The sequence below is a fragment of the Lynx rufus genome, unplaced genomic scaffold (genome assembly GCF_022079265.1).
Source record: "Lynx rufus isolate CCGP_SWC_20201006 ecotype Redwood Valley unplaced genomic scaffold, mLynRuf1.p SCAF_16, whole genome shotgun sequence".
Lineage (NCBI taxonomy): Eukaryota > Metazoa > Chordata > Mammalia > Carnivora > Felidae > Lynx > Lynx rufus.
The window spans coordinates 5079733-5104326 of NW_025814830.1; the positions used below are offsets into that span (position 1 = coordinate 5079733).

General features: G+C 59.5%; 3 protein-coding genes across 3 annotated transcripts in view; 1 reads left to right on the forward strand and 2 right to left on the reverse strand.

The window, feature by feature from the left end:
- The first annotated feature begins 7 nt into the window (after positions 1-7).
- On the forward strand, positions 8-7652 carry FAM83E (family with sequence similarity 83 member E). The gene is made up of 5 exons (XM_047078795.1): positions 8-481; positions 1667-1834; positions 2174-2298; positions 5530-5974; positions 7377-7652. Exons 1-5 carry the CDS (start codon positions 8-10, stop codon positions 7650-7652), a joined length of 1488 nt encoding a protein of 495 aa, XP_046934751.1.
- On the reverse strand, positions 3909-4289 carry SPACA4 (sperm acrosome associated 4). The gene has a single exon (XM_047078797.1). The coding sequence runs from the start codon at positions 4287-4289 to the stop codon at positions 3909-3911; it is 381 nt and encodes a 126-aa protein (XP_046934753.1).
- A 757-nt stretch (positions 7653-8409) lies between the features above and the next one.
- Positions 8410-24594, reverse strand: part of SULT2B1 (sulfotransferase family 2B member 1) — a 30597-nt gene continuing 14412 nt past the window's right edge. The window contains exons 2-7 of the mRNA XM_047077434.1: positions 20126-20265; positions 15518-15726; positions 13752-13878; positions 13184-13278; positions 10363-10543; positions 8410-8591 (exon numbers count right to left, since the gene is read on the reverse strand). Of these exons, the coding sequence (XP_046933390.1) occupies positions 8410-8591; positions 10363-10543; positions 13184-13278; positions 13752-13878; positions 15518-15726; positions 20126-20265 (934 nt within the window). The remainder of the gene's footprint in view (positions 8592-10362; positions 10544-13183; positions 13279-13751; positions 13879-15517; positions 15727-20125; positions 20266-24594) is intronic.

A 24594-nucleotide genomic window follows, 5' to 3' on the forward strand; every position in this document is an offset into this window, starting at 1 on the left:
CGGCCCCATGTCAGCCTCCCAGCTGGCAGCGCTGGAAGGAGCGGAGTCGGAGGCCGGGGGGCCGCCCTTGACCGAGGCCAGCCCCGGCTTCCTGTATTCCGAGGGCCAGCGGCTGGCGCTCGAGGCCCTGCTGAGCAAGGGCGCGGCGGCGTTCGAGGCCTGCGTGCAGCGAGAGGGGCTGCGGCCCTTCCTGAGCGGGGAAGAGCTGCGGAGTCTGGCGGCGGCGGCCGAAGACTGGACAGCGTCCAAGCAGCGGCCCGACAGGGCGGCGGAGGGAGCCGCCGCCACCGATGGGGACTCGGGCAGCCTGACCTACTGGCCTGGACGGTCGGAGGAGCTGGTGCCCACGCTGCGGCTGGGCTGGCCGGAGGACCCGGCCTGGAAGGGAATCACCCGGGTGCAGCTGTTCACCCAGCCACCCGACGAGGGCCACCCGCCCCTCAAGGAGCTGGTGCGCCAGGAAATCCAGGCCGCCCGCAAGGTGGGGGCTCGGGGGGCCCGGTGTCCACTCCCCAGACCCGCGCGTCCTCACACGCCAGCTCCCGCCCCTGGGAGTGCACGTCCCCTAGGCCCCATGGCATCTTGGCCATGCCCTCCTGGGACTTGGTCCACGTGGCTCCGCCCCGATGACTCAGGTGTCCGTATCCCTCAGACCTCCTCCTCACCCTCTCTCCTGGGTACCCCTAGGCATCCACGACCCTTGGGACTTAACTATAACCCCCTGGCTCAGTCACCTCCTCCACCCCAGATTCCCCCCTGCAGCCCCCCCAGGTAGCCTACTCTTTTTTTTTTTTTTTAATATATATTTTATTTTTAAGAGAGAGAGAGAGAGTGAGCAGGGGAGGGGCAGAGAGAGAGAAAGAGAGAGAGACAGAGCACCCAAAGCAGGCTCTGTGAAGACAGCAGTGAGCCCGATTCGGGGCCCGAACTCACGAGCTGTGACGTCATGACCTGAGCCCAAGTCACAGGCTCAACCACCCAGGCGCCCCTAGCCTGGTCTTTGTGCCTGCCGGCTCCCACATTTAAGTGCTTTGCGCGGGTTAACATTTAATGACCCTCAGGAGGGTCCTGTGAGGTTGGGACGCATTTTAACCAAGTGAGGAGATGGGGAAACTGAGGCACGGGAGGTTAAGTGTCTTCACCGGTGAGTGGCCGAGCGGGGATTTGAACCAAGGAGTCCTGGCCAGTGATCAGGAGTCATCACTGCTACGTATTTCCAGGTGCTCAGCACCCCAGTCCCCAGGGGAGCTCTGGGTATCCAGGGCACCCAGGGCACCCCCAAGGACCCAGCTGTGCAGTTGGCCACAGGTGCCCTGCCCGGGCATCCAGCCCACTGAGCCCTGGAGCGGGGGGGGGGGGGTGGGAGGGGGCACCATGCAGTGTGTCACAGCTCAGGGGACATCATTCACCACTGCAGCTGTGATTAGGATGACAGTTTTCCAGGAAAGCCAGGCTTTTCCTCATCCACGTGTAGGCGCTGTATGAGCAGGAGTGTGGGTCTGGGGGGGGGGGTCTCTCCCGCAGTCCTCTGAACATCCCACGGAAGCCAGGCCCTTCAACTCCCACCCCCAGAGCACCTCACCCCCAGGGCCCCACCCCCCCACTCCCAAATGTCCACGGAGCTCCAGGCTCCATCCACAGCCCTTTTCCCCACCCCTCCCCCCAGCTAGTGGCCGTGGTCATGGACATCTTCACTGACCCAGACCTGCTCTCGGACCTGTTAGACGCCGCCACACGCCGCTGGGTGCCTGTCTACCTGCTCCTGGACCGCCAGCAGCTGCCTGCCTTCCTGACGCTGGCCCGGCAGCTGGGGGTGAACCCCTGGGCCACTGAGGTAGGAGCCCGGCGGGGGGGGGGGGACCAAGTCGCCATCCTCCTGGCGCTGGGGCAGCGGGGGCAGATCCTTCCACAGGGTCCTAGCTCATCGAGGCAGATGCCAGCTGAGAGGGTCTGCTGAGATCTGATGCCCGAGGCATTGGGGGAATCAGGGGAGGGCTTTCCCACACGGTCCCCCTGAGTTAGGGGTACCTCCAAGAGACCCCCCCCCAAGGCCGGATATTGGTGACTCTGGGGAAGCTGGGACAGAGTCCTAAGCAGGGGACTCCCAGGCCCTGTGCGGTGAGCGGAGGCGTGCAAGGTGGGCCTGAGCAGGGGCGTGCCCCCTCCGTTCCAGAACCTGGATATCCGGGTCGTGCGAGGCTGCAGTTTCCAGAGCCGCTGGCGACGGCAGGTGAGTGGCAACGTGCGTGAGAAATTTGTGCTGCTGGACGGCGAGAGGGTCATCTCTGGATCCTACAGGTACGGCTGCCCCTCGTGATGCCACCCGGTGTCCTGTCCCCATCTCCCAGTGTGCTCAGAGAGCAGCTGGCGTCCCTTTGACCAGCCTAGCCTCGCTTTCCCGGTCTGTGAAATGGGTCGAAACACCCTTGCTGGTAGAGGAGGTGGGGGGGGGGGGGCCGAACCAGCTGGGGGTGAAGCCAGGCCTGCCCAGGGGGCCGGTTTAGTGGGGGAGGGTCCTCTCTTTAACCCTGGGTCTCCTCATCTGGAAAGCGGCGCCCGCCGTTTGTGTGTGGGTTTCCAAACCAGGAGGACCCGGCTTGGGGTCCTAGCTCCGCCCTGAGTGAGTTGACTCCGCCCCTCTAAGCATCTATTAAAAAAAAAAAAAAAAAAAAAACAGCCGGCGTGTAAAGGGCCTGGCCCTCGGACTGGTCCGTGACCCTCCTCTCTCCTGTCTTTGGGATCTGACCCGACCCTGGATCCTGGCTCCTCGACCTCTTAGCTCGGTGACACTGAGCTCTGTGCCTCCCCTGCTCTGAACCTCAGTTTCCCCATCGGGAAGGTGTGAATAATCACAGCACCTACCTCCGAGGGTCACAGTTCGGGGAGGGTGCGGGGTGCAGGGACTCTCGGGTCAGAGGGCCTGGGTTCAAACAGTAGCTCCACCAGCTACTCGCTGTGTGACTTTGGGCAACGGACTTCACCTCTCTGTGCTCGCGTTTCCCCCGCTGCACAACGGGATGATGTGGTTAGGGCCCGTGGAGCAGGGTTTCTTCTCGACAGAGACGGTGCTCACGTGCGGGCCAGCTGAACTGAATCTCTGGTGTCTCCCCAGTAGACGACCATAGCACCCACTCTGCCCTACTATGAGAAGCCAAAGTGTCTCCGGACATTGCCCGGTGCCCCCTGGGGGGGGGGGACGGGCAGACATGCGCGGTCGGTGACCATTGGCCTAGGCTAGCGGTTTTCAATCTTGGGCCTGCCTGCGGCGGAATCAAAACGCGGATCTCGGGGCCCCGCCCCCATTCAGCCGGCCTGGGATGGGGCCTGAGAAGCAGCATTCCTGGCAAGCTCCTCCCGCTGATTACCCATGCTGCCCGTTCGAGGAACCCATTCTGGGACCCGCCGCTGTGGAGACTGGGACCTTTCGGAAAGAATCTACCTTCCCGGCTTGGCCCCGGGGGGATTCAACGAGATCACAGTGCCTTGGCACGTCACATCAGCCGCCTTCCGTAAACATCAGCTGTCATTTATTATTGTCGTTATTCGGGGGTTTTTTGGTTTCGTTTCGTTTTGTTTTGTTTTTAACCCTATTTCATCGACTCTAAGGTGCCACCGATGAAAAGCAGCATCTTGATCAAAACGCGAAAAGAGATGCGTCTTAGAACCAATGAAATACAGTAGGGGGACAAATCAAACCCACCGAGCGTGGCTCCCCGCCACCAAATCAGGTCTGAGGACGCTTCGCCGAGCCCCCGGGTCCGGGTGGACGGCCCTAGAACGGATGAGGCCAGGGCCACGAGAGGTTGTCCAGGGCCTCTGGCCATTTAATGAGGGGGAGGGGTGGAGGCAGGAGGCTCGGGGAGCAGCGAGGCCGGGAGACCAGTCCCAGGCCCTGCCCTTCAGGTCGGTCACAGCAAATGTGGGAACAGCAGCAGGCCCAGCGCCAGGCCGGCGGCGGTGACCCCTTCCAGCGGGCCGCTTTTGGGACCGGGGGCCCTGTTACACATGTGGCCGGAGCAGCAGGTGGTGGTGAGGGTGTAGGTGACGCCCATGTAGGTGACGGGCTCCTCGTGGCCGCAGGAAGTGGACTGCACGCAGCCTTTGTTGATGATGAGGCCGAGCCCCGGGGCCACCCCCTGGCCCGTGAAACAGTCCTCGTCTTCGCCACAGCGCATGTGGGTCCCGGGGCACTGCGTGGAGTCGGTCAGCTCACAGAACACACAGTCCTTGGCGCCCGTGGCACCTGGGGGCAGAGCCATCGCCAGAAGCAGAAGCCAGCTGGGGACCATGGTGGCCTGGCGGCGGTGACGGTGCCCAAGCCAGGCCGTGGGCTTCCTGGGCCTCCCGGAACTGCTGAATGAGGATCCCGAGTCCCCCCCCCCCCCCCCCGGCCGCGACTTTCGCCCCTGGGCTGGCCTCCCGGGGTCAGCACTTGGAGTGTCCTCGGTTCCCAACGCTCCGTGTCCGTCTCAGGAGCTCCGTCGTGACCGCGGCTCTCGAGCGCTTGGGTCTCAGAAGATCCCCGGGACGGAGACAAGCCAGCGGGCGCGATCCGACGGGTGTCTCTGTGCAGCGGAATGGGGTGACCTCACAGACCCCTCAGGGTTCCCACTGGCCGCTCCAGGGGTGAGGTCACAGATGGGGGGAGGGGTGTCACAGTCTGAGGGCAGGACGGCCCCCTGACCTGCCAGGGAGCGAGGGAGGACACTGCCACCCTGCCAAGGTAAGGACGATCGGACCCACGCTCGCCATCCTGGAGGCTGAGTCGTCGCTCTCTGGGCGCTGGGTGCTGTGCCCGCTGAGGCGCACGAGACACAGCCCGCAGCGAGCCCATTTTCCAGATGGGCAAACCAAGGCTCAGGAAGGGAAAGCGACGTGTCCAAGGTCCCCTGGGCCAGGATTGCAGCTCAGGTTCGTGTGATTCCAAAGAGGGCATTTACTGAGCACCTGCTATGCGCCAAGGCCTGAGCCAGATGCTTTAAACGCCACCATCGTGACAACAGGGGCGATGGGGACACCGCTGACCATAGCCAGCAGGCTTTTAGTGCTGGCCACCGTGCCCGGGGCTCAACCCCCTGTTCCCTCGTTCCAGTCTCCCTACGTTCGAGCTCCGTATGACAGACGAGCAGACAGAGGCACGGAGCGGCCACACAGCAAGTGCTTGACAAATAGCGGTCGTTATATGGGAAGCAGCCGAGCCCGACAACAGGACTTGTGGAGTCCGAAAACACATCCCATCTCTTTCCGGATGGGGAAACCGAGGCACTGATGCAGCCTTGGTTGGGGAGGGGGCAGAGTCCCTTAAGATAAATTTAAGTGTCTTAACTCACGTAGTGGTCACGTCAGCCCTCTGGGAAGGTACGTGAGTCGTTCCCATTCTACGGAGGGGGATGTCGAGGCCAGAGAGGTTGCAGGATTTGCCTGAGGTCACACAGCCTGCCCTGGGACCAGGTGGGGACTGGTAATGGAGTCCGGGCGGGGCCCGCGGGGCTGCACGGAGAGCCTGACCCCTCCCTGCGTGCCCCCCAGCTTCACGTGGAGCGACTCCCGCCTGCACCGAGGCCTGGTGACCCTGTTGACCGGCGAGATTGCTGCCGCCTTCAGCCGAGAGTTCCGGACACTGTATGCGGCCTCCTGGCCACTCCCGTCCGCGCCCACCTCGGGCCCCTTCGTCAGCATCGTGGGGGGGCTGCAGCTGGCCCACAACCCCCACCGTGTGGCCCGCCGCCGCTCTGTGGCCCCCGTGTCACCGCCACCGCCCGATGGCCCGCTGGCCCAACGCTTGGCCACCTGCAGAGTCTTTGACGGGGACAGGCAGGAGACCCCGGCCACCCCAGGGCCGGCGCTGAGCGACATCCTGAGGAGTGTCCAGCGCGCCCGGACCCCCAGCGGCCCCCCGGCCCGGCCCAGCCACTCCCTGTGGGACCTGAGCCGCCTGTCCCAGCTGTCCGGCTCCAGCGACGGTGACAACGAGGTGAGACCCGGCGGGTGGCCTGAGAGAGAACAGGAATAGCTGGAAAAGGATGGAGGCAACCAGGGCCGAGTTCCAGTCTCTCCCTGGCGCCTCAGTTTCCTCATCTGTGAAATGGGTGGGTCCAGAGCTGTAGTAACACCCACCTCAGAGGCGTGTGGCCCTACTGCGTGCCAGGCAGGGGTGAGCGCTGGGCGGCCCGGGGCAGAGACCCCGGGAGCCACCCTGGGTGCAAATCCGGGCACGACACGCCAATTGTGAGAGCCGGGGGCGGGGGGGGGGCAGAAATTTGCCTGAACCTCCATGTTCTCGTCTAGCAAATGGGCCCAGCAGTGGTCCCCATGCTCAGTTCGGCGGGAGGGAGTCAGTGAGGGGCGGATGAACTAGAACAATCATCATTCCGGTAAATCTGCGAAGTGGAATTTATTTTTACTGAGTTCGTGGCCTCACCTCACCCCAGGTCAGTGAGCTACTAGTCTTCTCACGTTCATTGTTACAGAGGGGTAAGCTGAGGCCCAGAGAGGTCAAGTAACTTGCCCAGAGTTCCAAGCAACCATCTTTTGGGGGCACCTTGCCACACGCCGGGCGCTTTCCCAGAGGTGGCTAGATGGGACCTCTGCCACAACCCTCTGGGGGGGGGGGGAATGTTATTACAACTCTGCATCCGCCCATTTCACAGATGAGGAAACCGAGGCACCAGGGAGAGATTGGAACTCGGCCCTGGTTGCCTCCCGGGTGAAGCTTTTCAATGCTCTGCCCCTGGCTTCCCAGATTCGAGCGTCGTGGGGGTGCTGGGGAGGGGATCTGGGGAGCTCTGAGGGAGTCTTGGCGCCCCCCCTCCACAGCTGCTTAGACACCGGGGTTCCAACACAGCCTACACTAACTCTCTGGGATCCTGGGTGGGGAGCCTCAGTGCCCCCAGCTGTAAAGTGGGCTGTCGAGAGGGTGAGAGCGGAGCCGGGATGGGGAGGGGGCTGTGGATGCCGGCAGAACTGGGGCACAGTTTCTCCGCGAGCTGTGCGCCCCCGTCAGGCTCAGTTTTCCCATCCGCGAAGTGGGAACCAGTGGGGACCTTTGCGGAGGGGGAGGGAGAAATGTCCCAGGAATCCCCTCCCTCCCTCGTTTCCGGTCCAGGGGAGAGGTGGGGATGGGCACAGCAGGGGCAAGGTCCTCGCCTCCGCCGGGTCCTGAGCCACCCTCACCCAGCATCACCTCCCTCGGCAAATATTTACTCCCCCCAGACAGCTGCTGGCAGCTTCCTGGTTCTCCTCAAGTCTAGAGTGGCAGGGGGGGGATCACGGCTCCCGGGCCCCCCCCCCCGAGGCCTCCCTGCACACACATGCCTCCCCTTGCCTGGACTCCGCCCCCAGCACCTTCTCTCACCTCCCTGTCTTTCCCTCCACAGCGCAAGAAATCCTGGGGTTCCAAGGACACCCCCGCGAAGGCCCTGATGAGGCAGCGGGGCATGGGAGGGGCCCCCTGGGGTGAGACAGAACCCCGACCTCTGGGCCGGTCCCAGCCCCCAGGCGGCCCCCTCCCCGTCCTCCCTGCCCGCCGCCTCCGCCATCTGTCCCCGACCAGAAGGAGGTTTGGTGAGGATGCCACCTCCAAACTGCAGGAACCCCGAGGCACCCAGCAGCCGGACTGGGCTGCCCAGGCAGGACTCAGGGGGCGACCCTGACGGGAGCCAAAGCCACCCTGGCCGGGCCTGTCGACGGTCACCTCCCAGCCCCCCGCCCCCCGTCCGTGTGGTGCCTTGGACAAGGCTTCTGGCCTCGGTGTCCAGGAAGCGGCAGGGATGTTTCCCCCTTTGTTCTAGAACTCGGGCAAGGTCGCATTTCAGAAAATGGGCAGAAAGTCTCCACCCGCTGGCATCCCGGGACAGGGCATATCCAATTGCGGCCAGGCCGGAACTTGTCTGACGACGGGCCTGGCCGAGTGGCCCCCGAGCCGGCGTCGCGTGGGGGCGAAGGTGGGGCGTCCCTGGGACAGGGTGGGGAGCCTCCTGGATCTATCAGGCTCCGGAGCTGTGGGTAAACTGAGCTTAGCAGAGGAGAGGAGAGAATCCAGTCCAGGGAGTGGGGCTTAATAATGAGGGACAGGAAATTGGTGGGGACTCCTGCTGGGGGACCGGTCAGGGCCCTGGGACTGTTTTCTGGGTGCCAAGGGGCGAGTTGTTGGGGCTCCCTTTACCTCCGCTCAGAATAAAGCTGCTTTATGCCAGAATCTTGCATTTTCACAGCCTAGCCGCAGACCCAGGAATCCAGTCCCGGGCCCTTCCTCCCTCAGTCTCCCTGGGGGAGCCAGGCGCCCAGCGTGGGGGTCCCCCCACCCCGGCGGCCTCCTCCCCTCGCGCGCCCCCTGCCGGCCGTCCACCGGCGCGCCGCCTCCAGAGCGCATCGAGAGTCGGGGCAGGAGCGATGCGTTTATTCTCAAGGTCACAGGTCCGGGGGGTGCTCGGAGGCCTGGGCTGGGGTGGGGCTGGGATCGGGGTCCGGGCTGGCGTCCTCGGGGTCGTCCCAGGGGAAGGTGGGCAGTCCCCGCATCTGCTCCCGGTAGACGCGGTCGAAGGCTTCGCTCTGTGCCACCGTAAAGTGGTTCTTCCAGTCGCCGCACACCCCTGGAGGGGAGGGAGGGGCGGCGAGGGGAGGGAGGGGCGGCGAGGTGAGGCCAGGCGGGGTCATCCCCCGCACCCCACATCCCAGCACCCTCTTTCCCACCTCCGGGCCTTGGCCAGGAGCACCTCCCCGCTCCCTTTTCATCTCCACGTTTTTGCCCTTTTACCTCCTACTGATGGCTGCCTCTCACGCTGGCCTCCAGTCACCTGGCCAGACCCCTGGGCACCCGTATTGCCCCCTCCTTCCCTTGGCTCCCCCCCCCCACCCCGCTTCTCCTTTCAGTAGACCTGTTGCCTTCCTCCTCCAGCTTTACCCCCTGACCCCTTAAATCGCTCTGCCCAGAACTTCCCCCTCCCGCTCCAGCATTTCCTGGCTTCCTATCCCTAACCTCCCTGGCTGGAAAAGGGCCTCCTCACTCCGGGGCTCCTACAACACCCACGCTACCTCCGTGATGGCTCTGCCCATTGGGAATGTACCCACACGCCCGTGCCAGGGAACGCGCGGAAGGGTGGCCCCGGCTTCCTCGGTTTCCCTCCTTAACCCTCGTGGCGACCCAGCAGGCGAGGGGCGTGACCTCTGCCCCTTCCACGGGCCCAGGCGGGCGCAGGGGGCCCTCCGGGCCGGCCTCGTGCTTCTCACCTGGGGCCAATGTCATTTGGATGGCAGTATTTTGAATTACATGACGCCCCCTAGTGAGGGGTGGGGGTGGGGCTCCCTGTGATAGGCTGAATAATCCCCCCCCCCCCCGCCCCATGTCCACGTCCTGGTCTTTGGAACCTATGAATATGTGACCTTACAAGAGGGACTTTGCAGGTGTCATTGGTTAAGGGTGGAGATTTATCCAGGCAGACCCACAAGGGTCCCTATAAGAAGAGGGGGAGGGGCGCCCGGGGGGGAGGGGGAGGGTGGCTCCGTCAGGTTGAGTGTCCGGCTCTTGATCTGGGCTCAGGACACGATCTCATGGTTTGTGAGTTCGAGCCCCCCCCCCAATGGACGGTGTGGAGCCTGCTTGGGATTCTCTCTCTCTCTCTCTCTCTCTCTCTCTCTCTCTCTCTCTCTCCCTGTCTCTCTCTGCCTCTCCCCCGCTCGCTCCCTCTTGGTCTCTCTCAAAACAAACATAGGGAGAAAAAGAAAAAGCAAGAGAGGCGGGAGGCTTAGAGTCTGGGATTGGAAGACTGCCACCCTTCTGATCGGAAGACCGGTGAGGGGCGAGGAGCCCAGCAGTCCGTGTGGGGCTGGAAACGGAAAAGGCAGGGAACAGATTCTCCCCCCTGGAGCCTCCAGAAGGACCCGTCCCCCTGACACTTTGGATTTTTAACCCAGGGACACTGATTTGGGACTTCTGACCAGAGCTGTAAGGGAATAAACGTGGGTTGTGTTAAGCTGCTAAGTTTGTGGTCTTGTAGCAGGAATAGGAACGAAGACACTCCCTCCCCCCCTTCCCGTAATCCGAGCGCTTGAATCTTTCTGGGCTGAACCTTAACACTAAGAACGATTCACTAAGACTCTATATAGCCTCAGGACGGTTCAGTCCTGGCTGTGGCCTTGGACAGGGCCATTTTGTCGCCGTTTGGAGCTCTCTGGATGCCGGGCCCTGTGCTAAGCCCTGGGGGGGGCGGGGGGGGTCCCTCGTGACCTTGGGAAGGCAGTGCTGCTCGGAGCGACCCCACGTTTCAGCTGGGAAAACCGAGGCCCAGAGAGGTGACCTGACCGCCCCAAGGTGCACAGCCAGGCGGTGGCCGGGTGAGCCTTGGAACCCCGGAGCCCCCGCACCTTTCCGGAGGAAGGCGCCGTGGCGTTGGTCCAGCAGGCTGGGGGGCAGCAGAGTGAAGTTGGACATGGCGTTGGCCTTCATGGCGCCGAAAGCCGAGTGCGCCACGACGGAGTCCAGCGCCTCCTTGCCCAGCGGCCGGCCCAGAAACTGGCATATGTCCTGCAGGGAGCTGTGGAGGTCCTGCGGGGGCCGGGAGGGGGGTCAGGGAGGCCGGGCGGAGGGAGGGGACCCCAGGCAAGGAAGGAGCACCAGACCCAGAATCTGGATGTCCGAGTCCCCGACCCAGAGCCGTCTGGGTGGCTCTGCTGCTTTGCCTCAGTTTCCCCACCACCGAGCCGAGGGATGGGGCGATGGCTTCCGAGCGTTTTCTCAGGCTGGGGGTTTCGGAGGGTTCCGCGGGTGGGAGGGAAGGGGCAGAGCCGGGGCAGAGGTCAGTTGGGCAGCTGGTGCACAATCACCCCCCACTCAGGTTAGAAGTGGGGGTCAGCCTGTCTGCGCCCCAGATCTGCACCTCCCCCCCGGTGCCCATCCCGGAAGAGCAGCCTCACTCACTGGGTCACAGGACCAGCTTCCCAGCCCGGCCTCCCCTCTCTTACTCCCCCTCCCCCCACACCCCTGTCAGTCTCCCTCTGCTCATCCCCTCCTCTGTTCTCGGCGCCCTTGCACTGGGCCTGCCTTGTCCTCTCCCCATGGACCCGCGACTCGGCCTCCTCCCTGGCCTCCCTGCCTCCAGGCGCCCACACCCAAAGCTGCTCCCGGCCCCCCTGTGGCTCCCCAGTGCCCTGGGACAAGAGTCCCGGCCCCCAGGCCTGGCTTTCAAGGACAGAAGTGGTCTGGCCTGGCCTGGCCTCTAATTCCAGAACTTAACCATTCCCTGCATTTTCCTCCCTGCAGCCTTGGCGGGGGGGTGGCCGAGAATGCCCCCTGGCACCCTCCTCCACCAGGCAAACTTCCCCACCCAGATACAGCTCAAACATCACCCTCCTCCTGGCAACGATCGATCGTTCAGGCCACGTGGATTGAGGGGCGCCTGGGGGGCTCAGTCCGTTGAGCGTCCGACTTCGGCTCAGGTCACGGTCTCACCGTCCACGGGTTTGAGCCCCACATCTGTGCTGTCAGCACAGAGCACACTTCGGGACTTCTGTCTCCCTCTCTCTCTCTCTGCCCCTCACTCTCTCTCTCTCTCTCTCTCTCTCTCTCTCTCTCTCTCTCGTATATCTGTGCCAAGCCCGCCAATAGCCTTGCAGACAGGTGTCATTACCCCGGTCAGTAAATGGAGGCCCAGAGAGGGGAAGACACTCGTCCAGGGTCACACAGCTAGGGAGGAACTCAGACTTCCGTGCCCGAAGCCCACGCTTCCCTCCTCTGTCTCGCCGCCTTCCCTGATACTTAGTGCCCAGGACAGTTAGCCTTCTCGTCAGCGCCGCCGGCCCCACGGCTCCGGTTTTCCAGGCCATTCCTGGTTTCGCAACCCTACATCCCTTTATCTTCTTGAACCACCGGCGTGTCCCAGAAATTCTAACATGTGTGCAGTTCTTCACACGCCAGGGGCAGCCCAGAAGCTCTGCCAGGCTGCATGGCCCAGTTTTGGGCTTTGGAGAAAAAAGCTGGATGAAGCAAAACAAAACAAAACAAAGCGGGGGGGGGGAGGGGATGGGGGGGTGGCGGTTAACGCCAAACATCTTGTCTGGACCTTTCCATCAAAAGACGTTTACCGGGGTGGGCAAAAGACTCAGGCAGGTTGTCAACTGTCCCCCAGCTTCCTCCTCCATAAAACGGGGGTACGAACAATATTGGGGGGCACCCTTTACAATTATATTTTTTGCAGATCCAAACGGGTCCAATACGGGCAGCTGTAGGTGGTTCTAGCTAATCTGTGACTCGCCCGTCCACACGCTGAGGGTTAAGTGAGGTGTTTGGTGCGTGGTATTCTCGTTATTGCCGATCCCACAGGTCCTGCCTCGGGACCTAGTCGCTTTTACTTTGCGCACTATATTAACACTTTGGGGTACCTTGTCAGACGGTCGTGCTATGCCGGGGGGCTCCCTACGGCATCCTCCTCGCAGCGGGGCAAAGCAGTGGGCATTCTGCCACGGCACTTCTTCCAGGGAACTCTCCCTGATTGCCCCAGCCGGAAGGCATCTCCCTCCCAGGTGCCTGCTCCGGGGACGTCTGGTGGGGTCCAGACAGGATCCCCGTCTAACTCCAAAGGCTGTTTCCTTCTGCCTTCCAGGCCACAGCCATCCCTGGAGCTCACTCCCCACGCGCCACGGTTCCGTGCTTTTCCTACCGCCTCGCCTGCTCAGGGCCCACCCCTGGCTCCCACCTCCTCAGAGGAAAGCCAAGGTCCTTGCTGTTGTCTCCCACCCCCACCCCTACCCCCACTCAGGCGGCTCTGGCCACATCCTTCTCTGCTCCCCTTGGAAACACATCAAGCGTGTGCTGTCACCTCAGGGCCTTTGCACTGGCGGGTTCCCTCTGCCTGAGACCCCCCCCCCCACCAGCTATCCCCCTGGGTCGTCCTTGACCTCCAGATCTTTGCTTAAGTGTTATCTTCTCCCGGAGGCCTCCCCAACCACCCTATTTGAAATTGTGCCCCCACACATTCCTTATCTTCCTTTCCGCCTTGCCTTTTCTCTCTGCTCTCCAGCTGCCATCTGTTTTCTTTGTTTGCCCATGGCCCCTCTCCTGCTCCCCGGCTCAGGACTCTGCTCTGTTCACCGCTGTGCCCCCAGTACCTGGTGTGTTGGGGGAAGGGAAGGGGGCGGGAGGAGGGGAGGGGGAGGGAGGGGCCGGGTGGGGGTGGGGGCGCGGGATCACCTGCTGCAGTTCCTCGTAGGTGACGAACAGGAAGTTCTCTTTGCCCTTCATCCGAATCCAGCCCTTCATGTGGTCGAACCAGGAGCCAAACTGCACTGCGGGGCGGAGGGGCAGGCGGATGAGGGCCGGGCAGCAGGGCCACCCCCGCCGGGGGACCAGGGGGGCCTGACTAGCCCCCCACATGGCCCCGGGCATGGTGCCTCGGGGCTGGATGCCTCCCCCAAGCCCCCCCCCACATCTGGCCCCCGGAGAGAGAACCTTTGTCTCCCCATCTCTCTCTGTTTCTGCCCCTCTCTGTATCTGTGTGTCTGTGTGTCTGTCTGTCTGTCTGTCTCCGTTTCCTTCTGTCTCCTGCTCACTCTGGGCCTCTCAGTCTCTCTCCACTTCTTTCTCCCCATTGCTGTGTCTGTCATCGTCGCTCGGTCTCTTACACACCTGTCGCCTTCACTGTCAATCACGCCCTGTATCCCTGCCTCTCTCTCTCCTTCTTACCCCCTCCCCTGCCCCCTTCCTGTCTGGGCCCAAGAGGGGCACCCCATCCGGACCCCCACTCTGCCCCAGTCCTCACCTTCGCCTTTGAGAAAGTTCTGCAGGAACTGGTCAGGTGTGCCGGGGTCCTTCAACTGCCTGGCGATCTTGGAGTAGTGATACAGCGAGACCACCACGTCCCGGGGGTTCCGGCTCATGTAGATCGCCTGCGTATGGGTGTTGGGGAGAGGGGAGAAGGTGTCGCACACAGGCAGGACCCCACCCCAAAGACTGCATGCCCCCAAGCCTTCTCTGTTTCTGGGCCTGCAGCAGGAAGGCCTCAGGGTAGACTTCTCAGGGGACTTTCCCGCCAACAGTGGCTTAGATCAAGTTCATCTCATCCCAGAGGATGGGGAGACCTCCCTGCAGCCACATTCCAGCAGGACACGGGGACTGTTCCCGGACCAGGCGGGGTGACAGGTTGGCTTCAAGGGAATTAAGACCGGAGGACGGGGGCGGGGGGGGGGGGGGGGCGGGGCGCCGGGTGGCTCAGTCGGTTGGGCGTCCGGCTCTTGATTTCGGCTCAGGTCATGATCTCACGGTTGGCGAGATGGAACCCCACATTGGGCTCTGTGCTCTCAGCACGGAGCCTGCTTGGGACTCTCTCTGTCCCTCTCTTTCTGCCCCTCCCTACCCCTCTCTAAATACAGAAAACAGGAGGAGGAAGGCATGGGGGGCTCAGGATGGGGTTGATCAAGGTGAGAGGCACTGACTGACCCTCTTCGCCTCTGGGCCTGGCGTTCAAGGCTCCGGCTCCCTGGCTCCTAGCTGATTACAGCTTCCTTCCTCTTCCACAACCAAGCCTGCGTCAGCCCCGCCAGATGGCTCCTTTCCTGGCCACCGTCTCCTTCCCCACGACCACGGTCAGCCACCCGGGCGGTCCGCCCCGACAAACACCCCGGATGCCAAGGCTCGCGTGTCATCCCATGTCGCTGCCGGGAGGGTCAGGCAGCTCTGCTCTGGGACAGACACCTGGACGCTGACCCACACGCCTCCTTCCGCCACTGACTTTAGCCTCGGTCCTTTTGCTGGGATTCTCTGCGGCCGTGGGTGCAGCAGCTTGGCCGAGATCTGGGCCTCCTCCCAGCAAAGCCGTGAGCCTGACCGGGCGGGGGTCCCGGTGGGCCTCCTCTGTCTACACTCGCTTCCTTGGTGATGCGACCAGTCTCCTGCCTTTAACGGCCCCATCCGCCTCTGGGTCGACCAGCCGATTCCAGAGACGCGTGTCCTATCGAATCCTGATTCGGTTGCCTCACTGCCCGCTGGCAACCCTCCACCCGGACGTCCACGGGCCCCGACAGAGCTCCCGCCTTCCCCCGAGCCTCTCTCCCGGCCTCCCCAAGTCAGTTGACATCAGCATCATCTTCCCAGTTGCTCAAACCAAACGCCCTAGAGTCACCCTTGACTCATCTGGTTCACACCCACGCCCCATCTGCCAGCAGATCCTACTGCTGGTTCCGCCTTCAACGTACAACCCCAGCTCAGCCTCTTCTCTTCACCTCCGCGCGGGCCGCCCCTTCCCACGCCGTGGGGCCCACCGTTGCCTCCCGCCTGCGCGCTCTGCCCTCCTCGCCCACCCCTGCGGGCTGTTCGTGAAGTCATCACCTTTGCCCACGAGGAGACTTTCCTTCCCTGTTCTCTCGGCCTGCCACCCTTTAGAACGTGGGCTTGCGAGGCAGGCCTTGCTGCGCGTTTATCTACTGCCGTTCTAGATCAGGCGCATGGTAGGTGCTGCGTAAATACCGTGCTGAATTCACCCCTTAGTTATGCGCTCCCCCACCCCCACACGCCTCCCTCCTCCTGCACCTTGGCCTTGGAGGTGAAGAAGGCTTTGGCAAAGAGCTGGATGGGGAGGTGAGAACTCATGAGGCGGGGTCTGGGCTGCTCCGAGAGGCTGAAGGCACCCAGGATGGTCTCACACCAGGGCGCCCGCTTCCAGATGGGCACCGAGCGGATCCAGGATGGGTCCCCGTCCTTGAGGATTAAGCTGAGGATCTCTATCATCCAGTTGGTCCCTGTCGGGAGAAATTGGGCCAATCAGTCAAAGGGCGGGGACGGGAGCGGAGGGGGGAACAGACAGAGTCGTGTTGGGCTTTACGTACGGCGCCGCTCGCTACGGAGGTTGGTGGCCCGGAGCCTCACAGCCGGCGGCGAGGCGAGGAAGTGACAGAGACCGGCCGGCTGTCCACCCGACCCCATTTCCTTTCCCCACCGGGGAGATGAGGGGACCCCACTTCTCCGGCCTCTCCGGCAGCTACATGTGGGGCCGTGTGACTGAGTTCTGGCCAAGGAAGTGCAGGTGGCAGCCATTTCCAGGGCTGGCCCATAAACACCTCCTACGTGTCCCCCCCTCCCCCCCCCCCCCGCCACTCTCTCTTCTTCCCTCTCCGCTGGCTGGATGCGGGGACCCAGTGGAAACTGGGGCTCCCGGGGATGGCAAGCCATGAGATGGAAGGAGCCGGAATGCCTGAGGCAGCCCGGATTTCCCCCAACTTCCCTCCATCCCTCCACCAACTGGAGTTTGAAGAAACGACACAGAAGCTTCCAGCAGGCCTTCGTGTCTGAGATTCCGCGGCTCGCGGATGAGGACAGAAGCATCGTGTCCAAACACAGAGGGAGCTGGAATTAAATCCAGGCATCTGGACTTAAAATCTCAGCTCTCTTCACTGCCCCTTCTCGGGAGGAGCCCCTTGATCTCTGTGGGGACACCCGTGTGTCACGTAGCAGGAAGGGATCTCATCAAATGGCCCAGTTCACGCGTCCGGATTCCACGAGGATATAGGCAGGTCAGATGAGAAATAGAAGAAAATAATAATATTGACAATCACCTGTCATTAGTATCCTATTGCCCTGGATTCTCTGTGGGTTTTTTTTTTTTTTAAGTAATCTCCGTGACCAACGTGGGGCTCGAACCCACGAACCCCAGGTCAAAGTATCACACGCTCCGCCGACTGAGCCAGCCAGGCGCCCCTCTAGTTCCCTGGATTCTAACAATAACCCCGCCCGGGTTCTTAATGGGTTGCCTCTCGCCTCCAAATTCATTCTTGGTTGCCCTGTTTTGGGATATTGGGGTCGGACCGTGTGAACGGTTTTCCGGCAGCGGCCAGTAGAGGGCGCTGGAGGAACCCCGCAGGAGGACGGGGTTCCCTTCCAGGTTCTCCCGGGCCCTTCCCTGCTGCTCTGGTGACCGGACAGCGGCCAGCAGTGCCGCGGGCCCCCAGTGACCCTTCCTGTGTCCCCTGGGGCTCTCTTCACCTCTTGGTAGTTTAATCCTCCCTCACTTGTTTAAAAAAAAAATTTTTTTTTTAATGTTTGTTTTTGAGACAGAGACAGACAGAGCATGAACGGGGGAGGGTCAGAGAGAGAGAGAGAGGGAGACACAGAATCCGAAGCAGGCTCCAGGCTCCGAGCGGTCAGCACAGAGCCCCACGTGGGGCTCACTCGTGAACCAAGAGATCGTGACCTGAGCCGCAGTCGGTCACTTAACCAACTGAGCCACCCAGGTGCCCCTCAACAGTCTCATTCCTAAGGATTTACCCAAGATAAATGAAAACACATCTGCATGCGTGGAATTGCACACAAAGCTTCATAGCAGGTGTATTCATTCATACCTACCCCAATCTGGGAACAACCCCAATGTCCTTCAAGAGATGAATGGATATACCACAGTCCATCCATAGAATGGAATACTTCTCGGCAGAAAAAAAAAAAAAAATCCAAGAGTTTGGATGAATCGAAAGTAGAATATGCTGAGTGAAGGAAATCGGTCTCCAAAGATGCACACAGTATGAGCCCATCTGTGTGATATTCTGGAAAAGGCAAAACTTGGGGCGGGGGTAAGCCACCATGGTTGTCGGGGGCTGGCGGTGAGGGAGGAGCAGACCACGAACGGGTGCAAGGGATTTTGGGGGTGAGGGAGCGGTTCTGTATCTTGGTTGCGATGGGGGTTGTATGACCGTATGTGTCTCTCAAAACTTAGAACTCTGAGGGAAATGGAAATGAATGGCCATGTTCCTAGAAGCATTACTCCTGACCGTCAAAGAGCGCAGACAACCCAAGTGTTGATCAACTGACCAATGAATAAACAAAAAAGCGGTAGGCCCAGGGGGCGCCTGGGAGGCTCAGTCGGTTAAGTGTCCAACTTCAGCTCAGTTCATGATCTCGCGGTTCGTGAGTTCGAGCCCCGCGTTGGGCTCTGTGCCGACGGCTCGGAGCCTGGAGCCTGTTTCAGATTCTGCGTCTTCCTCTCTCTCTCTCTCTGCCCCTCCCCCACTCATGCTCTGTCTCTCTGTCTCTCAAAAGTCACTAAACATTAAAAAAATGAAAAAAAAATGGGGCGCCTGGGTGGCTCGGTCGGTTAAGCGGCCGACTTCGGCTCAGGTCATGATCTCGCGGTCCGTGAGTTCGAGCCCCGCATCGGGCTCTGTGCTGACAGCTCAGAGCCTGGAGCCTGTTTCAGATTCTGTGTCTCCCTCTCTCTCTGACCCTCCCCCGTTCACGCTCTGTCTCTCTCTGTCTCAAAAATAAATAAACGTTAAAAAAGAAAGAAAGAAAGAAAGAAAGAAAGAAAGAAAGAAAGATAGTATGAACCGTACTTGGCCATAAACAGGAACAAAGCCCTGACCCGCGCTACCACATGGATGAGCCCCCAAAACATGCTAAATGAAAGAAGCCAGAGGTGAAGGCAAATCCATAGAGTCAAGAGAGCAGGTTAATGGTTGCCTAAGGTTTGGGGTCGGGGAGGTGGGGTTTGAGGAGTGATGGCTGATGCGTATCTTGTTCTAAACGTTCTAAAATGGATTGTGGTGACGTGTTGCACAAATCCGTGAATACGTTACTGCCATAGAATTGTACACTTTATTTTGTAAAGATTTTTTAATGTTTATTTTATCTGTTTATTTTATTAATAAAAATTTTTTTAACTTTTTTTAACGTTTTATTTATTTTTGAGACAGGGAGAGACAGAGCATGAACAGGGGAGGGTCAGAGAGAGGGAGACACAGAATCCGAAACAGGCTCCAGGCTCTGAGCTGTCAGCACAGAGCCCGACGCGGGGCGCGAACTCACGGACTGAGAGATCATGACCTGAGCTGAAGTCGGCCGCTTAACCGACTGAGCCACCCAGGTGCCCCCTAATGTTTATTTGTTTGAGAGAGAGAGAGAGAGAGAACACAAGCGGGGAGGGGAAGAGGGAGAGGGGAGAGGATCTGAAGCGGGCTCTGGGCTGACAGCAGAGAGCCCGGTGCGGGGCTCGAACTCGCGACCCGTGAGATCATAACCTGAGCCGAAATCAGACGCTTAACTGACTGAGTCACCCACGTGCCCTGAACCGTACACTTTAAAATGGATAAACCACATGGTACGTGAATATCTCCAAAAGGACCCCTCACAGAACTCTATCGGAGAGCCCTATTTTGAAAATTTTCAAACACATTCTGACAAAGACATGAAGTAGGGATGTTTCATCCTCCGGGCGCCCCCCCGCCCCCATTCCCAGCCTCTTCCACTGCCCCCTGCACCACAGCCTCATTGATCCCCTCTTGTTCCTTCGATTCCCTCAAGCCTCCCCCGACCCCCGGGCCTTGGCGTGTGCCATTCCTCCGTCGTCTAGGACACCCTTTCCCACTCAAACGCCTCTGCGGCTTCCAGATCTCGGCAGGAACATCTTCTCCCCCTCAAAGCCTGCGCTCATCCCCCAGACGGTCTCTTGTTACCTACATTCAACGCTCTCTGCACCTTTCCTCGAGGTTACCCCCCCCAACCCTAATTATATAGTCAAAGGAGTGAGCGCGGGTTTACGTAAAGCCTGTCTCGCCCGAGAAACTGACAAATGTCTCCCCAGTTCACAGCCGCGTCTGCACCCATGGCAGAGAATAAGCAGCGTTTCGGGGAGGGAGGGAGAAAATGAAGATCGTCCCTCCCTCCGCCCCCACTTCCTTCCGCAAATATTTACTGAATGGGTGCCAGGCACCGACTTAGGCTCCAAGAATACAGCCGCGATCCAGGCACACTAAGCTGTCCTCCAAGAGCTCATGTTCTAGTGGGGGGTGGGGGGGAGATCGGAGGCTAAATCAACAACCAAAAACACAGCCCAGTGGCCGGTGGCGACAAGGGCTGAGAAGAAGAGTAGAGGCGAGTTTAAGGGGATAGAGCGGGACAGGGTGGGGACAGGGGCTGAAGCCCCGGAGGCCCCGGGAAGGCTTCCCCGAGGGCGATGAGCCCACTTGGTTGTGGGGGGGGGAAGAGCGACACCTAGCTGAGGGGTCCGCCAGTGCAAACGCCCAAGCTCCAGGTTCTGAGCAGATTCAGGCCTCCCCCCCACTCTTTCCTCTGCCTCCTTCCCCTGGGTGCGCCCGTCTCAGCCTCTGTGGCCACCTCCCCACCCCACCCCCAGCAACCCCTCCCAGCAGGTACCTGACTTGGGGTAGGTGATGATGAAGATGTCGTCGTCCTGCACATCAGCGTTCTCGACCTTGCGGATGCTCTCGGGTGAGTAGATGCCCACGGGGAAGGGGATCCCCTTGTACCTGAAGTATTCGCCTGACAAGTTCTGGCTGTTGGAATATGGGGGAGACACCGTGAGGACCGGGGAGGAGACGAGGACTGAGGTCACCCACGGAGGCGCGGGGGGGGGGGGCGGCAGAGAAATCTCAGGGCAGGAGGGACGGTGAGCGGGGAGACGGGGGAGGGGTACCCCCCTAGCTAGAGAATCCTGGCGACAAACTTTCCCTGAACCTCATTTCTTCATCTGCCAACTGGGAATGGTTTACCAGAACCCCACAACAATCCTATGTGGTGACAGTGATTAGCATCCCCCTTTTAGGAATGAAGAGAGCGAGGCACAGAGAGGTTGGGTGACTTTCCCAAAGCCACACAGCCGGTGGAACATGGAACACTTCACATCTGCAAAGTGGGGCTAAGTGCTTTCCTTATATCGATTCTTTGCCCCAACCCTCGAGGGAGAGGCGAAGTCACCCCCTCCCCCCGCCATGTTACCAACGAGGAAATCGAAGCCACAGAAATTATGTGTCGTGCCCACTCTTTTGTGCAAGGCCACAGGGCTGGCAAAGCCCGCTTATGAAACCCCATCCAGGGGTCACCATGAGGCTGAGATGCCCTTTTCATTTTTTTTAGGTTTATTTACTCATTTTGAGAGAGAGAAGGAACGGGCACAAGTGGGGGAGGGACAGAGAGAGAGAGAGAGAGAGAGAGAGAGTCCCAAGCAGGATCCCCACTGCCAGCCCAGAGCTCAACGCGCGGCTTGAACTCATGAAACGGGACATCGCGACCTGAGCCGAAATCGAGAGTCCGGTACCCAACAGCCTGAGCCACCCAGGTGCTCCCAGGATTTTATTTTTTTAAATTTTTTTTAAAGAAATTAACACATGCTTTTATTTATTTATTTTCTTTTTCAGGATTTTATTTTTAAGTAATCGCTACACCCCAAGGCGGGGCTTGAACTTACAACCCTCAGGCTCAAGCGTGGCACCCCTACCGAGTGAGCCAGCCAGGCACCCCCACCCCCCACCCCTGCAACTGAAACAGTGTTAGGCTTCAGCCCCTCACTTGAGCTGCCTTTCCGGAAAAAGCCCCACCAAGCGACCACAGGGCCATGCCCGGAAGTAACATTTTCCCGGGTGAGCTGTTTTAAAAGCAATCCACGTACCCCACTGTGTCTTTCCACCCGGAGCTTCCCCCCGGGGGGTCTCCTGCCCCTGGCATGGGAGAGGGGGTGGGCATTTGGGGGACCTGGCACAGAGCCAGCTTTGGATCCTCTGTCCGCCCCCTCCCCTGCCCCTCCCCTACTTCGGACCCTCTGTCTCCCTCTGACTCTGCCCCTGCCTCACTTGGGTGCCCACGGGCTCTCTCTCTCAAAAATAAATAACCATTAAAAAAAAACCAGTAAGGTGACACAGAGGTGGGGATACTTTTTACTGAGTTTCCCTGGGGGTATTTATCAGGTCCAAAGTCAGGGAGCGTGGTCGCATTCGTGCAGGCCGGCTGGCCGCAGGAACTCCCAGAATTCCCAGAAGTCGCATCGCCGCCTCACCTGTCCTAGGGCATCTGGCGTGAAAGTATGTGCGGGAGGAGGAGACACAGGTTCAAAGGGGATGAAGCCAGAAAGGTACTCTGTGTCACTTTTCTGGAACGTTAGGAGGGTCTGTCAGCTTTCAAAATGAGACAAGTTGCTGTCACTTGCTCCCTCCCCCTAAATCAACATCCCTCCCCCCCCACCTAGGCTTGGAGTCCACACATTGGTTCCTCGCCTTAAGGAGGACCCCCTTCCGAGAGCGGTGTAAGCTTCCCTTCCCCCGCAGAACTCGATCTGAGTTCTGAGCCGCGACACCGTGCTACTTTGCGATGGTGTCCCGCTATAATACACGGAGGACAATACATTGAAATGGGGGGGGGGAGTACGTGTGTAAGTAGGTTACACTGCCTCTGGGTTGCATTTCGGGATAGTAAAGAGGCTGTTATATAGATACTCTTGTTATATAAAGAGGGGTGGGGTCCACACGGACGAAAACTCGGAAACACAAGGGGCTGAGCCAAAGATGAGCCACGAGCGTCCAGACCCCATGATTTCAATTATGGGAAGTTCAAGTACAAGACAGTACGGTAGAAGGTGCTAGAAGGCAGGCGGCAGTTATCCTTGGGAGGAGGGGCTGACAGGGTGGGGGCAGATGGGGGTCTGGTGACGGTATGCCTACCTTGCAAAATTCCTTGAGTTGTTGACCAAAGATCCGTGTTTTACTTTAACAAAGTATTTAGTGAACCAATAAACAAAGCAGTTAAGGGGGGGGGGGAAGCTTCCCATTAAAACACCTGTCTTAATTTTATTTTTTAACTATTTATTTATTTACCTTAAAACCACTGTTGTTTCTTTTCAAATGTTTGTTTATTTTTTGGGGGGGGCAAGCAGGGGAGCGGCAGAGAGAGAGAGAACCCCTGCTAATTTTGTTAAAAAATAAGGACAGTGGGAAAATATAATGCGTCAATAGACACAAAAATATTAAAATGGAGCCCTGCATTCAATAAATCTGGGCAAGAATTCCTGTTTGGGGGCTTTCTTAAGATTTTCGGGGCGCAAAAAAAAAAAAATTAAAAAAAAAAAAAAAACGCGTCAGGCTCTGGGCTGATAGCTCGGAGCCTGGAGCCTGTTTCCGATTCTGTGTCTCCCTCTCTCTGCCCCTCCCCCGTTCATGCTCTGTCTCTCTCTGTCCCAAAAATAAATAAACGTTGAAAAAAAAAAATTAAAAAAAAAAGATTTTCGGGGCGCCTGGGTGGCTCGGTCGCTTGAGCGTCCGACTTCGGCTCAGGTCATGATCTCACAGTTCGTGGGTTCGAGCCCCGCGTCGGGCTCTGTGCTGACGGCTCGGAGCCCGGAGCCTGCTTCGGATTCTGGGTCTCCCTCTCTCTCTGCTGCTCCCCTGCTCACACGCTGTCTCTCTCTCTCTCAAAAATAAATACAAATTTTTAAAAAATTAAAAAAAGAGAGATTTTATTTTTTAAGTAGTAATCTCTACACCCAACACGGGGCTCAAACTCACAACCCTGAGACCCGGAGTCTTCCCTCAGCCAGAGTCAGCCGGGCCCTCCTACAATTATCGTGGCCAGACACAGTAATAGAGCTGACGCTGGGCATTGTGTGTGTCCAGAGGAGGGGCACACAGTAAGCCCTCAGCACCTTTTAGTCACTTTACTGCTCAGTGATGACGTCATTTCCCCCCCAAAGGTTGAGTGTGGGTGTGGGCTTGGTGATGTCACTGGTTGCTAGGCAGATGAGCCCAATGCGTGGGCGCTCCGAGGTGGTCAGTTACCATCAGGCCGACTGGGGGCCAAGTGCCTGGGCCTTGACTCTCTCCGTGCCTTGGGCGGCGGATCTCACCTCCTGAGCCTCGGTTGCCTCATCTGTCAAATGAGGATAATAGTAATCTCTACCCCATGGTTTTAATCGCACCTGAGGATTCAAAGGGATAATCTAGGTTAAGCGCTTGGCTTCTGATAACCACTCCGGAAACGAGCTCCCTTTAGTGGGCAGTGCTATTTCAGTCTTTGGTCTGACAGCAACTTGGAGAAACTTCCTCCCCAGTTTACGCGACAGGAAAACGGATCCTGTGCCTGTCAGGAGTCCCTGAAACAGTCTGTGACTGCATACATGAATAAATATGAGGGTGTCCTCCTCCCCCAGACCTCCCCCCTCTCTCAGCGTTTACAACCTGCAAAGCGAGGGTCGTCGCCCCACCCCAGGAGGCCCTGGGGGAACATGGTTGGTGCTCAGCCAGTATTTGACTGACTGAATGAATGTGGGGGTTCCTTCATTCATGTGAATGAAGGAAGGGATTTCCCTAGAAAAAAACGAAGTCAAGTCAAAGAGCTTTTGTTATGACCTTTTCCCCCCACCTCAGTGGTTCTCGGTACCCAGCCCTTCAAAAATCCCCTGTCGGGCCTTTAGAGATGCCCAAAGTCTGCAGGCCTCTTTCCAAACCTCACGACCGTGCCCTCTGAGCCCAGAACAAGCAACCGCTCAATAAATGAAATCAGTATCCGATCAATAACGGCATGAACGGGGTAGGGTTGGGATGTCCCTCCGTGTTACGACGGCTACAGATAAGAAAAGGAAGATTAGGAAGGGGAAGTGGTTTGGCCGAGACCATAAAGCAAGTTCCAGGCAGGGCTGGGATTTGAACCTCAGCCCTGCAGACGGTTTTCTGTTCCAGTCCCCCCTTCCCCACGCACCCGACCCTCCAGCCGAATCTCCCCAGCGCGCTGAGCATCATTCCCCCTTCCGGTCCTTGGGATCTGCCAGTCCTCCAGCCAAGACTTTGGTCCCCTGTCCTCGTCTGCGCTAGAGTGTAGAGGCCACGGAGCCCCCCCCCCCC